The sequence below is a fragment of the Cryptotermes secundus genome, unplaced genomic scaffold (genome assembly GCF_002891405.2).
Source record: "Cryptotermes secundus unplaced genomic scaffold, Csec_1.0 scaffold535, whole genome shotgun sequence".
Lineage (NCBI taxonomy): Eukaryota > Metazoa > Arthropoda > Insecta > Blattodea > Kalotermitidae > Cryptotermes > Cryptotermes secundus.
This window is the reverse complement of record NW_019723909.1, coordinates 413,964-429,274: the sequence shown is the minus strand read 5'-3', so window position 1 is coordinate 429,274 and position 15,311 is coordinate 413,964. Positions and strand designations below refer to the sequence as shown.

The 15,311-nt window shown below is 40.0% G+C and overlaps 1 protein-coding gene across 2 annotated transcripts; it reads right to left on the bottom strand.

Annotated features, from left to right (window-relative positions):
• Positions 1-152: 152 nt before the first annotated feature.
• On the bottom strand, positions 153-15,005 carry LOC111862093 (zinc finger protein OZF). Of its 2 annotated transcripts, none has more exons than XM_033750546.1 (4): positions 14,658-15,005; positions 11,256-11,420; positions 9,976-10,143; positions 153-2,994 (listed from the first exon to the last, which is right to left on the bottom strand). In XM_033750546.1, exons 1-4 carry the CDS (start codon positions 14,850-14,852, stop codon positions 2,143-2,145), a joined length of 1,380 nt encoding a protein of 459 aa, XP_033606437.1. In that variant the 5' UTR covers positions 14,853-15,005; the 3' UTR covers positions 153-2,142. The 2 variants fall into 2 exon arrangements, with proteins under 2 accessions (XP_033606437.1, XP_033606438.1); XM_033750547.1 differs by having other exon boundaries at positions 153-1,702; positions 14,658-14,997.
• Between the last annotated feature and the right edge of the window lie 306 nt (positions 15,006-15,311).

Sequence of the window (15,311 nt, the reverse complement as noted above, 5' to 3'; positions counted from 1 at the left end):
AACTAATTCATACTTCAGTATAATGTAAAAAAAGTATTAAATAGGCCATGAGATGACATAAAAATGAGGTTGAATAAATTTAAATACAAGTAGGCCTATAGTATTATGAAGGTACAGTATTACAGTACTACTTTTAATAAAATTTGTCTTAACCGGGTTTTCGATTAATCGTGATTTCCATCCCCACCATTATCCCGGATAATCAAGAGTTGACTGTATATACTGATGTGACTTCAGGTTACTTTGCTTTCTGAATGACTTATACACACAATGCAGCAGATTGGTTGCTCCCCACTATGTAACCACTGATCATCCTTCAAATGACTTTATTTACTGAGTGACTTACCAGGGGTTGGAGTTTGATGACATCTTTTTTCCTTTGTATCTCATGCAATGCCCTTAAATATATAAATCTCAGAGATGAGTTGCTGGTTGCAGAAATGTGAATTTTACAGGTAATTTTTCATAATTTTTAAGTTTTTGGCCATTTTTCAGCTTGGGAGTAATTTTTCAGTAAATTTTGGGGATTCAAAGTTTCTTTTATGGTCATTTAACACGTTTTTGGGAAGTTTTATTCATATGTTTTGTGAAATGTGAATAATATAGAAGTGTTCTGCCTTTATTATAAGAGCTCTCTACAAAGGCAGCATACAGCTGCAGCCCAAGTAGCAGGTGCTACCAGAGTATACAATAATACTTTGTAATGGGGAAAGTATTGACAATATATACCATAAATCATTTTAAGATGGCAACAGCATATGATAACAGTCACTCACACTCTTTTCAAGTTCTGAGCAAAGCAATTTGCTTAGTTATAAATATTTTTCGCCGGAATCTCTCTCGATTCACATAACTTAGTTATGTAGACTGTAGTTGTGTTTGGAGATGATATATTTTCAAGTGACGATAACATTTTATGTGCGACACAAAACTAGCAGTAGGAAAAATATTCATGGTACAACAACATATTGGCTGCAACAAGCATATACGAGCTGTGCAAATTTCAAACAAAAAGAAATATGTGCAAATGTTAATGCAATAGTCTTTGTCTGGAGGTGGGAATAAGTCGTTGGACTTCTTTTTCAGAAATCTGTGTGATGCTCTGGTGTCCACAAATATTTCATTTGGGGCTGTGAAGAAATGAAAAACTGAAACATTCCCTGGAAGTGATTTGTGGTCATTCCAACCCAGATGAATCCACTCTTAGAAAAAAAAACTACCTTTCCAAGTGCTACAATATCCTGGAAATAATCGGAAATAAAGTGCATGGGAAGATTTTCGTTTTCATTTATGAGACCTGCAATATGAAGACTTGCTACATGACAAATATCATCACTGGAACCTTGGAAACTGATGGACCAGGTGAAGTATGTAGAGTGAGGTCCTCGAATTCGTTAATTAGTCAAAAACTTGTGAACTCTTATATAGGTTCATGTTTCTACTGTGGACAGACACGATGACATCTTGCTTTTCGTGACTGATGCTGCCCCATATATTTTAAAAGCAGACAAGTCAATAAAGTCATTTCATACAAAATTGGTGCATGATACTTGCCTAGCTCATGCACTGCATAGAGTGACGGAGGAAGTGAGATCAAATTTTTCTCAAGTGGATGCTCTTGTATCGAGGATGAAGATTTTCATCAAGGCTCCAGTTCATAAGATGGGAGTTTAAGCCTATGGTTCCTGGTGTTCCGCTGTCCCTGTAACCCATCATCACAAGATGGGAAAAGTGGAATGAACTATTGTGAACAATTTCAGGTAGTGAAAAACACTGTAGATTCAATGAAGACGGAGGATGCGAGGGCAACTGAAGCTGGTCAGGAGCAGTTCTCGTGCAGTGAAATGGAAGGACAGCTGGCCTCCATAATGGCAAATTTCAGTTCCTTGACAGAAGAAATCAAATGCTTGCAGGAGAAAAGAGCAATGCTAGTTGATTTGCTCGCTCTGGTGAAAAAAGTAGCCAATTATTTGGAGAAAGTGTCAGGGGATACTGGTAAAATCATGTCAAGAAAAATGAATAGTGCAACTCTGAATGAGACAACTTAAATACATTTTAAAAAAATTAGTGGATCTTCCATGATATATTTTTAAGCCATTTTTTTTTTAATTTTAAGTAATTCTTCAGTATTTTTCGGTCATTTCATGGGTCACTTTTAAATATTTTTAGGTCATCAAAATCCTGGCCCTGCTTATTACGCATGCTGCAGGACAATGGCTCCCCAGTATGTGCGCGCTGATGAGCGTTCAGAAGTTCTTTCTTATTGAATGACTCATTACACACATAGCAGCGGAATGGCTCTGAAATATGTGCCAGGTGATGATCTTCCAGACGCCTTTGCTCACTGAATGACTTGTTACACATTTTGCAGCAAAAAAGATGCTCCCCACTATGCACACGCTGATGTTCCTTCAGACGTCCTTCCCTACTGAATGACCTATTACACACGTTGCAGCAGAATTGCAAACCATTGTGTATATACTGATGATCATTCAGACTTCTTTTCTTTTTGAATGACTTATTACACATATTGCAGCGGAATGGCTGCACCCTATGTATGAGCTGATGGTTCTCCAGGCGGCTTTGCTCAATGAATGACTTATTACACACACTGCAGCGGAATGGCTGCCCCCTATGTATGTGCTGATGAATCTCCAGACTGCTTTGATCATTGAATGACTTATTACACATTTTGCAGTGAAAAAGACGCTCCCCACTATGCATACGCTGATGTTTCTTCAGACGTTTTTCCTTACCAAATGGCCTATTACACATGTTGCAGTAGAATGGCCAACCAGTATGTATATACTGATGATCATTCAGACTTTTTTTCTTGCTGAATGGCTTATTACACACATTGCAGCGGAATGGTTCCCCAGTATGTATGTGCTGATGATTTTCCAGAAATCTTTGGTCACTGAATGACTTATTACACGTGTCGCAGCAAAATGGCCGCTCTTCGCTATGTATGCCCTGATGTGTCTTTAGATTAGCCTGAAAACCCAATGACATAACATACGTTGCAACAAAATGAATCACCACGCTCATTGCAGGAATATTGTTGCTCCTCACCATATACAGTTCACTCTAAGTACTTTGGAAAATGAGAGGAAATAACATGGCAAATCCTAGTAGGGAGAGACATGAGTTTGAAGCCCCAGTACAGTGAGATGTTAAATTGGTAGGCGTGAAAAAGGTGACAGAGAGAGGAGCAGGGAAAGAACGCACACACTCTTGTGTGGTGTGTACCTGAGTCCATCAGAATGTATGGTGGTTTCTGAGTGAATAAAAGTTATGCTGCCACTGTTTAACAAATTCTAAAATTAAATAAATATTATGAATTTGTAAGGCTGGACAGGAATCCAGTTAATAGTGGATAGGATCATACAATGAAATAACAAAAAAGTCTGAGTTAAAAATGACACTAAAGAGCCTGCAGTAACATCCTTGAAACAACTAATTACATAAAAGGCTTCAAAGAGAATAGAATAGCATCAGTTAAACAGACATGGCCACCATGAACAAGTCCATGTGAATCATCACCTAGGATTCCATGAAACACTCTTTAACAAGGAAAACGTTTGGCTTTTGTCAGAAAATGGCCACTACTTTTGGATATGTGACATGGTACTGGGCACACCAGACTCTGTAGAAGCAGGTGAGGGAACACCTTGCAACAGTTGCATATGTGTCAGGCAACTGTGCCTCATTTGAAGGCATGTTATGATTTCCTGCTTCCTGATTGAGCCAAATGACTGCCACACCACACTAATATAGCTGAAGCAACTGCAACTTGTTCTGCTGTGTTGGTCCATGTCTTGCCACAATGAGATCAAATGGTAAAGGAACACACCCAGAGGCTGCTCTGCTAACTCCCAAATAACACTGCTTCACTGGATGCTGCATGCAACATTGGTGCAGTGGGTTCTGGTTATCAGTGGTTAATTCAAACTGCAAAGGTGCCACTTGAACCAAATCTCCTTAAAAGGGTGAAACTCCATCCACAACAAATAATGTAAACAAGAGTTAATAAGGACTCTTGTGTTCTGTGAATTCTAATTACTTTTTTCCAGAACATTACCAGAAATGGGAACATGGGTTCATCGGCAAAATTTGTATGCACCTCACAGCAGTCCCTGTACCAGTCACCGTGAAGTGCAGAACCGTGACTTGGTCAAGAAAATTCATGTACAGAGTGGGGCGCAGAAAATCCTTTTTGAAGCGAAAAAAGAAAATTATTGCTGATAGACAAAATTTATGTTTAGCTAATGAAAGAACATACTTTAAAGTTTTATATCATGTAGTTTTAAACAAAATATCTTGAAGGTGGTGGCCACCGTTCTCTATGCACTGATGCAACCGTTTTCTAAAGTTCCCCTCTGCACGTTCCAACATGAGCACCATAATTTAGGCTACTTCCTGCCTAATAACATTCTTCAGCTGAAGCAGGTTTGTGGGCGATGTTTAAAAACCTCTGCCTTGAGGTATCCCCATAAAAAAAATCACAGGGCATTAGATCAGGTGAGTGTGCTGCCCACGGGATGTCACCTTGAAGCGAGATGAACCGTCCGGGGAACTTTGCCCTGAAAACTGTCATGGAAGCTCGGGCTGTGTGGGCCGTAGCACCATCCTGTTGGAACCAGACATTTCCTAGATGCATTTCTTCAAAAACTGGTTCAAAAAAGATCTCAAAATCGACAGTCAAACTGCCTCCACATTTTCTGGTGACGTAACGGACCACTGTCATCCTGATGATTTTTTCACTACACTCCCGGTTGTCCAGAAGTTCTCTACCCACAAACCAATCGATTTCCAGTCAGGAACCAGACCTCTGGGCTTAATTTCGAAGTGAGTACAGAATGCACGCTCCACCGCCATGTAGGAATGGTTCGAAAAATAGGCTTCTACAGCAAACGCACGCTGCTTACTTGTCCACCTCATGTTTCCTACTGAGGGGTATTAGACTGAAACTTCCGTGACTGCTGCCTTCACCAAGCCTATCCCCACTTTTCTACGACCTACCCTCCCTTCACAATGCGTCTTCACAAAAAGGGAAGTTTCTGCGCCCCACTCTGCATATGCAGAAATTTCCTTGGATGTTCATTAATATGTAACTAACTTCATGTGAAGCTGAGCCCTTCTAGAGAAGCTGCCAATTGCCCAACTACTCAAAAACCCTCCAGCATTTCATGGAACCCGAAAGTTCATTAATGTATTCGTAAGAGCCCTCCTCTGGTCCCTATCCTGAGCCAGATCGATCCAGTCAACACCACCCCATCTTATTAGCCTAAGATCTATTTTTGCCACTGTCCACCCACCTATGTCTTAGTCTTCCTGGTGGTCTCCTTCCTTCTGGCTTTCGCATCAATATCCTACATGCGTTCCTCTTCACCCTCGTGCTACATGTCCCGCCCATCTTATCCTCGACTTGATCATTCATACATTATATGGCGAAGAGTAGAAGTTATGAAGTTCCTCTAACCTCCTGTCACTTCATCTCGCTTTGGTCCAAATATACTCCTCAGCATCCTGCTCTCAAACACCCTCCATGTTCCTCCCTTAATGTCAGTGACAAAGTTTTACATCCATACAAAACCTACAGAGTGATAATATAGATATCATAAAGCACAGAAGCTCTAACAGTACTAAGGAGGTTGGTCTACAAGTAAACACAAAGAAGACTGAGTATATGTTGCTATCTAGTCATCAAGATCATGACATAAAGATAGGAAAGAGATGTTTTGAAAATGTGGCACACTTCAGATATTTTGGAACGACTATAACAAATCAAAACCTGATTCAGGAGGAAATTAAGAGGAGGCTGAACTTCGGTAATGCTTGCTACCATCCAATTCAGAACCTTCTGTCTTCTCATCTGCTGTCTGACATAACAATTAGAATATATAAAACTATAATTTTGCCTGTGGTTCTGTATGGGTGTGAAACCTGGTCTCTGTCTTTAAGGGAGGAACACAGACTGAGGGTGTAGAAAAGTACATGTTGAGAAGCTTCATAATGTGTACTCTTCTCGAAGCAAAATTAGAATGCTCAAGTCAAGGAGGATGAGATGGGCAGAGCATGTAGCACAAATGAGAGCGAGGACGAATGCATATAGGATATTGGTGGGAAAGCCGGAAGGAAGGAGACCACTGAGAAGACCAAGATGCAGGTGGGTGGACAATATTAAAATGGATCTTAGAGAGATAGGATAGGATAGTATGGATTGGACTGATCTGGCTTACGATAGGGAACAGCAGAGGGCTATTGTGAGCACAGTAATGAACCTTCTGATTCCATAAATGCTGGGAAGTTCTTCAACAGCTGCACAACTGGCAACTTCTCAAGAAGGGCTCAGCTCTGTGAGTGAGTGAGTGTGAGCGAGTGAATGAGAGTGAGTGAGTGAGCGAGCAAGCGAGTGAGTGTGAGTGAGTGAGTGAGAGAGTGTGAGTGAGTGAGTGAGTGTGAGTGAGTGAGTGAGTGAGTGAGTGAGTGAGTGAGTGAGTGAGTGAGTGTGAGATCTGACAAATGCAAGAGTTCTGATCAGTTGTTGATCTGTTATGTCAAAACCCACACTGATGATCCCTAATAATTTCATCTATATATGGACTTAACCTTGAAAGAAGAATATTGGACAAAATTTTATATGAAATTGATAGCAGTGATATTCCCTGATAATTTCTACAGTCAGTTTTATCACCCTTCTTGTGAACTGGTACAATAATTGACACCTTCCACTGAATAGGAAATTTTTCCTTTTTCCAAACAGAATTAACTTATGGATCTTAGAACATAATATTTCGCCTCCAGTCTGAATAACTTCTGCCAGAATTTGATCATTTCCTAGCATTTTATACCTTTTCAAATTTGTAATAGCACTTTCAACCTCAAAAGGGCTAGGATCAGGTACTAACGGCTCAGCTGTATGGATTTCTGTCTGCCTAACATCACTGATCCTACATACATTCAATAACTGAGAAAAGTAGTTCTTCCACTAATCAAAATGTTGTGAGATTCTGAAAGCAGGTCACCATTCTCATCCTTCACTAAATTACATATAAAGCACAACAGACCACTGTAGGTCGCAGCGCAAGGGCCAAGAAGGCCCACCCCTTGTACATACATTCATTGACATTCAAGTTATGTAGAGGTTGATAAGCCCTTTAAATTAATTTCTTCCTCTATACACATCTATAAAATGTTCTTGTGCTTACTGTTGGTTGCAAGCTCATCAATTTTGTCTTTCAGATAATCCCTCTTTCTATTCATGAAGTGCCCGCTGACTTTATGTCTTATATTGTTCAGCTTACACACATTCATTTCGCTTGGATCCTGTAACCACTGCAATTTGGCTTGTTTCCTTTGACCTACTTCATTGAACCATGACTTATGCTTCTTCAGTTCAATATAATTTAGAATCTTTTTGGATGAAATTTTTATATTCTTTATAACAATATCACAGGCTCTCTGTGTCTTAAGTTTTCCAAAGCTGCGAACCTATTTGAGATTTCAACACGGTACTGCTCTTTACCTTCTACCTCGTTTAATTTCTTGAGACAGAACCTCTCAATATGAACTATGTGCTTTGTTTGTATACTCACTGACAGTCTCTCCCTAACTTCCACCACCACCAGATAGTGGTCAGTATCACAATCTGCTGTCCTAAACGATAAAACATGAAGTAGACTTGAATGCAGTCTCCTGTCTATCAAAATATGGTCAATCTGGTTGTGCTTCTTTCCATCATGAAATTTCCAAGTAAATTTATGAATGTTATGATGTGAGAACATCATACTTTTGGCAGTCAGATTTTTGGATGTGTGCAAATTTTACCACTCTAACTCCATTATCACTGTTAGTTTCATGCAAACTCTCATTCCGAACTGCTGGCTTGAAAATGTCTTCCCCATCTACTTTGTCAATGAAATCTCCTAACAAAATTTTCATATGGTATTTAGGGAATTTATCAAATATATGTTCTAGTTCTTTATAAAAGCTGCCCTTATATCATAAATTTTATCCTCTGTTGGGGCATGGCTATTCAGAAGGTAGATATCTCATCAGCGATCCCCTAGTAATATGTGTACATATGACCTCTATCACTAACAAACTCTATGCTCTTAAATGCTGATATGATTCTCTTATGTATGAAACATCTGTACCTACATGAATATCACTCCTCTTTCCACAGAAAAATGTATATTCACCTTCTGGTTCAGTGCCACCTCTGTCCATCTACCCTCCTGTACCCCCACGAAATATAACTTATATTTTGATATATCTTCTGCCACTGTCCTGAGTAAACCTGCCCTATACATACTTCTCACATTCCATGTCCCAAATCTCAGGTCCATTTTATTTAGCTTAGATCATTAACCAAAGAATCTGTCCAGGTCCAAGGCCCTTTTTGACATTTTGTAACAACCTGATTTTTTACGGTGAGTTGTCAGCCATGCAACTAACCCATAACATGGAGGACCACCCCTTGTCAGCTGTCTCCAACTTCTTATTCAATATATTCACAACTACCCTCCACATCTGGAGGCCATCTCCTCCATCTGCAATCGGAGGACACACCATGCCATGGTGACAAGAACTCACCTAACATGGTGTTCATTAATAGCCCTTTTTTATGTGTTTCATTACATCCACTGTATATTCCATTTGACCATAATGATGTCTATGTTTTATGATGTGTTGCCAATGCCCTTTCTTTACTATTTATTGACTTTTATACCTCCCACACATTCTCTGTATCTAATTTTTAGTCATTCTCCTTTCTGATAGAAAATGACAAAAATTTGTCACATCAACCAGTCACCTGATGGCAAGTAGAGATGGAACTCCAACAGTGTCAGGTATAACAACAATTTCCAGTCATATATCGATACGTAATTGGACATGGTGGCAGGGCTTACATGGACGAATGTCAATATATGATAGACGAAGTTGTTTCTCCGGTCATATGTCGCTTGTATGTCATTACTGGCCACTGTATTCTGTGCCAATGCATTCATGAATATTTAGTCTGCCTTCTTCTGCCATCCGGAAGTCATAATTTGAACTTCTTAAGGAATGAATGCCATTTATATATTACAGTGTGTCACGTGTTTGTACACACACATTTGACCGAACTTCCGCCCTCTGGATTGAAAAAAAACTGATATATAATCCCCTGTGTCGCAAATGAAGTATCTATTAGTGACATGTTAAATGAAGAACAGAATATTGACTCTGATGATGAGATTGATTTGGAATTTTAAGAAGAAACTGCTAATGAAGAATCGAGAAACGAAATATCAGGAAGTGAAAGTGAGAGTTAAACAAGTGTTGTTGAGTGTTGGCGAGTGGGAACGTGTGACAATGGGCAACAAGAACCCAAGGACTCCACATTTACCAAAAATGCAGGGCCATAATTTAACCTTATGCCAGATGCAGAGCCCATGGATTATTTTAGCTTATTTTTCAATGATGAACTACTGAATAATATTGTTATTGAGGCAAACCGGTACATGAGACACAAAACTGCCGAACTTCAGCTAAGTCCGTCGTGCATTTGGAGTAGGTGGTCTGATGTGTCTGTTCCTGTAGTGAAGTGGCTTTTAGGTCTAATTATAAATATGGGCCTAATTCCATTACCTGTCATAAAAGACTACTGGTCTAGTGAGGGGAAACCACAGATACAATTTTTTGGTGACTTAATGTCCAAAGACCATTTATCACAGAAAATCTGGTTGATGCGTGTGGGGATGTGATAGAAGATACAGAGAACCAGTTTCAGAAAAGTTTTGTGCCAAGTAAAAACACTGAAATAGATGGATCAACAGTTCCGTTCAATCACAAAATAATTTACAAAATTTATAATCAGCCCCCAAAATAAAACAAACAGCCAGACAGATGGAGATGAGAAAGGCAACTGACTTTCTGCATATTTGTGATATCTGCCTAATAGTAGATAAACAGAGACATTCACCTCACCTCACATTTAACCTTTGTTTCCTGAAATGTTATTGGCACAGGATCCACTTCCTCTTGCGGATCTGAGTCTTCCTCAACTTTTATATTCAAGACCTGGTTTGATCCATGACTTTCTGGGTACATCTGAACATATGGACCCAGTACAACATCCTCTGAATTTGTATAGTTCTGTAAAATCATATTTTTATCAGTCATGGCTGCACAGCACCTTACGTGAAACAATGTATGCTCTCCGTGCTGTAGCTGTTTCTCATTACATCTTGCCCATAACAGGGTTTCTTCTCTACAACACTTCATAAACTTAGAGGGTATTAACTTCATAATGCAGGGACCTTCCTGAGAAACTAATGGTCCCTGTGGAAGTACAGAATATAACTGCTCTTTATGGTACCTAAGGGCTGTTACTTATTGTATTCACATATGTCCACAATGACTTTGCATCCTGACACAAATAAACACCATCCACACCCACAAAATTATATTTCTAAAATCCATCAGACAAATGTCTCCCAAGTGGTCTCATTCTTTCAGGTTCTCTCAATGAAACTTTGTATGCATTTCTCACTCTTACATATGGCCTATGCGTATCACTCTCCTTGAACTGATCCCTCTCCTATATAATATAAGACACTGTTAGAATGTGTACACCAAATATAAGAAACTACCCAGATGAATTATGAAAAAAGAGAGAAGTGTGTCACAAATTACTTACTCTCTTTGGCCAAGAGAACTGACAAATGAGAATAAAATTCTTGTCTGTGCACACAAGAACGAAACACAATGACTTTTCTCTCAGCAGGAAATGATTCTTCAGCTCTATGCACTGCAATTATTGGCACTCTTGTTGCAAGAGAATGAAGAATCTATTTTAATCTTGAAACTACTTCTTCTTCACATGATATTTTGTGGGGTTCACTGGACTTAGCTTACAATTACAATTTTTAGTTCTAATAAGTGTACCTGTAACTAACTGTGAACAGTGCCGTTAAGTCCACATGAAGTTTTCCTGCTACAGAATTCTCTGAAACATTATTCAGTTTACACAATATTTAATTTCATCTACATCAGAACTGCTTAAAGAAAATGGCAGTGGTAAATCTCAAGCAACATTCAACAAAATGTAACTGTCTAGAGACACTTCAGAAAAAAGTCTTCTACACACAGTTGAGTTATTTCATGTGCACAGAGAGACAGCCAGATTGAAATGAGAAAGACAACTGACATTTCTGCATATTTGTGATATCTGCCTAACAGAAGACAAACAGAGACATTCAGCTCACCTCACATTTAACCTTTATTTCCTGAACTGTTATTGGCACAGGATCCACTTCCTCTTGTGGATCTGAGACTTCAACTTTTATATTCAAGACCTGGTTTGATCCATGACTTTCTGGGTACATCTGAACATATGGACCCAGTACAGCATCCTCTGAATTTGTATAGTTCTGTAAAATCATACCTTTTATCAGTCATGGCTGCACAGCACCTTACATGAAACAATGTATGCTCTCCCTGCTGTAGCTGTTTCTCATTACATCTTGCCCATAACGGCTGCTCTGTATGGGTTTCTTCTCTACAGACTTCATAATGCAAGGACCTTCCTGAGAAAGTAATGGTCCCCGTGGAAGTATAGAAAATAACTGCTCTTTATGGTACCTAAGGGCTAGTTACTTATTGTATTCACATATGTCCACAATGACTTCGCATCCTGACACAAACAAACACCATCCACACCCACAAAATTATATTTCTAAAATCCATCTGTCAAATGTCTCCCAAGCGGTCTCATTCTTTCAGGTTCTCTCAACGAAACTTTGTATGCATTTCTCATTCTTACATATGGCCTATGCACATCACTCTCCTTGAACTGATCCCTCTCCTACATAATATACTGTCATGTATGGGGTGGTACGCAAGATGAAAATGATGGGTTCCAGTTCAGACGATGGGACTGTTTAGCATTTTGGTTACAACCTCCCTTAATTACAGTTAACACAACGCTATCACTGATTCACACACACACTGTCCTCTCCTTTACGACAACTAAAATGCAAGAACTATAACAGTCTCACTGAATCACAAACTGCATGTATTACACAAGTGAAGGCTTCTACTCAACTTTTAAGTCTTCACAGGTCGACAAACATTCCATGGTAATCGTCTACTGAGAACTCAGAAGACAGAACTGAACAGTAGCACCATTTGTTCTTAAGATAACTTCTTTGCATGGAATTCATGGCAAACACTGTCACCACTGTTGTAGATGCATGTTTACCCATGCGCTGCCTGTCAGCAGACGTCCTATATCTGTGCTTTTGGTCGCCACAGACCGCACAGAATAGTCTTCCTATTGTTGAGGTCTGCTTACCGAGCCATTGCTTACCAATGCTCTGGCCATCCATGTTACATGGATCCATCCTTAAGGCTGTTCTTCGGGAATAGCCTAACGGCACCTCACTGCTCCTTCCTTCTGAAATTTCTGCTCATGATGTCACTGCCTTGTGGCTTGGTTCCTGTATGGTAATAACTCTCCAACTGCTATATCAGCTCCCTCCTTAAGGGCGCTTGTTCCAACCAGCTCCATGATAGGGTTCCAGCCAGTTCAGGTTCTCACAATATTATACTTTTCTTTTGGTGGGGCAAAAATATCCTGAGTGGTTGGTGCTCCCACATTTCTGGCTCCTACTCCATGTACAACCTTTTTTTTTTTTGTTTCGGATGGGTCCGACCTCTGCACAAGGACCATTTCCATATTTTCTCAAACCCAATGGACATCCTGTTTGCTTGCTTCATGAAGTCCAGCTCTAGAGTCACCTCTTCTCTGAGGTGATAGTCATCTTGAGCTCCATTTTCTGATGCAGTTGCAGATGCCCTCTTCTTTCTCAGGCATAGCAGCTGCTTGCCAACTAGACCCATAATTCCATCTTTTCCTTCATGATGCGTTTCTAAACTCTTCCTGAGCTACCCTACTGTACAGACTGCTTGCTCAACCTTGGCCCTGATGCAATTTTTCTGATGATGCCTTTCCTAAGCCATGCCACTCCTGCACAGCGGATAATTCTCCTACCGGCAGCAGTCACTCTCTTCTGGGATCTACAATATCCCCATGTCTTTTCCTTCGGCTTCTGGCAGGTTCTGTGGCCAGATTCAGGTCCCTATAATGCTTCCTCAGTCCTCTGAATGGCATCACTGCACCTTCTCCCTTGGGTACCTCTTGTTCCTCACATACAGACTGTATATCTTCCCTCGATCAGGCTCAATCTTGTCTGTATCTGCCCCCATCATTTCACAGCAGGCGGTCGTCTCTTGGCAGGCCTTCATGTCTACTGAGTTGGCTCCTGGCATTGCAGACGTACCTCCGTCACATTTTGACAGGCCATCCTCTTTTTCTGCCAGGCATTCCTATTGACTTCCATCCTCTTGTTTTGCATGGCTTTCATTTCAGCTCAGATAGCTTCCAGTTCTGCTTCTTTCCTGACCATCATCTCCTTGTTGCTGGCATCCAGTCTGGCAAGCAGGATTTCCATCTCTTGCACCTCCATTTCACACAACAGCGCTGCCAATATGTGATTAAGTCTTCAATCCAACAATCAGTTCGATCGATCAAATCCAAAAACATCTAACAGCAGCAATCATGTATTTACAGTCGTGACCACTGCTGAAGAATCCAATATGATCCGAGCTGCCAACTTCTGGCAGTACAATTCACGTGTTGGGTGCTACACAGCAGGAAAATGATGGGTTCTAGCTCAGATGATTTATAAGCACCTTGGTCATAAGTTCTCTTTATCACATTCAAATACTGTGCTATTGTTGGTTGACATACACACTGGTCCTCTCATCCTACAACTAAAACACATTAACTATAACACTCAATGAATCACAAACTCCACGTATTACACATGAATGAAGCCTCCTAATCACACTTGAGTCTTCACACGTCGATGAACATTCCATGGCTATCTTCTACCAAGAACTCAGACCTGAATCGTACAGCCGTTTGCTTTTATGATAACTACCTTGCACAGACCCCATGCAAAACACCATCTTCCATTGTTGTGGATGTATGTTTACCACTGCATTGCTGACATGTGGCTCAAACCCCTTACAATAGCAAAATGCTATAATGTGTACACCAAGTATAAGAAACTACCCAGATGGATTATGAAAAAAGAGTAAAGTGTGCCGAAACATATCAGCGCTCTTTGCCCAAGGGAAATAACTATGACAATAAAGCTGTCTGTCTACACAAGAACAAAACACAATGACTTTTCTCTCAGCAGGAAATGTTTCTTCAGCTCTATGAACTGCAATTCTTGCCACTCTTGTTGCAAGAGAATGAAGAATCTATTTTAATCTTGAAACTTCTTATTCACGTGATATTTTGTGGGGTTTACTGGACTTAGGTTACAATTACAATTCTTGGTTCTAATAAGTATACCAGTAAACTGTGAACAGTGCCATAACTCCATATGAAGTTTCCATATGGCAGTGGTATATCACAAGCAACATTCAGCGAACTGTAACTGTATAGAAACACTTCAGAAAGAAGTCTTCTAAGCACAGTGGAGTTATTTCATGTGCACAGACAGACAGCCAGATTGAGACGAGAAAGACAACTGACATTTCTGCATATTTGTGATATCTGCCTAACAGTAGACAAACAGAGACATTCAGCTCACCTCACATTTAACCTTTATTTCCTGATCTGTTATTGGCACAGGATCCACTTCCTCTTGTAGATCTGAGTCTTCCTCAGCTTTTATATTCAAGGCCTGGTTTGATCCATGACTTGCTGGGTACATCTGAACATACGGACCCAGTACAACTTCCTCTGAATTTGTATAGTTCTGTAAAATCATATTTTTATCAGTCATGGCTGCACAGCACCTTACATGAAACAATGTATGCTCTCCGTGCTGTAGCTGTTTCTCATTACATCTAACCCATAACGGCTGCTCTGTATGGGTTTCTCCTCTACAGACTTCATAATGCAAGGACCTTCCTGAGAAACTAACGGTCCCTGTGGAAGTACAGTAAATAACTGCTCTTTATGGTACCTAAGGGCTCATTACTGTGTTCAAACATGCTCATCTTGACTTTGCATCTTGACATAAACAAACTCAGTGGGAACACCCCCCCCCAAAAAATTATTTTTAAAATTCATCTGCATAAATAGCTCTCAAATTGTCTCATTTTTTCATGTAGTCTCTCCAAAACTTTGCACAAATTTCTCATTCTCATGTGTGCTATATGACCTAACAACATCACTCTGCTTGAACTGATCCCTGTCCTACATAATATACTAAACTGTTATATTAGTGGCCTCCGTAGTC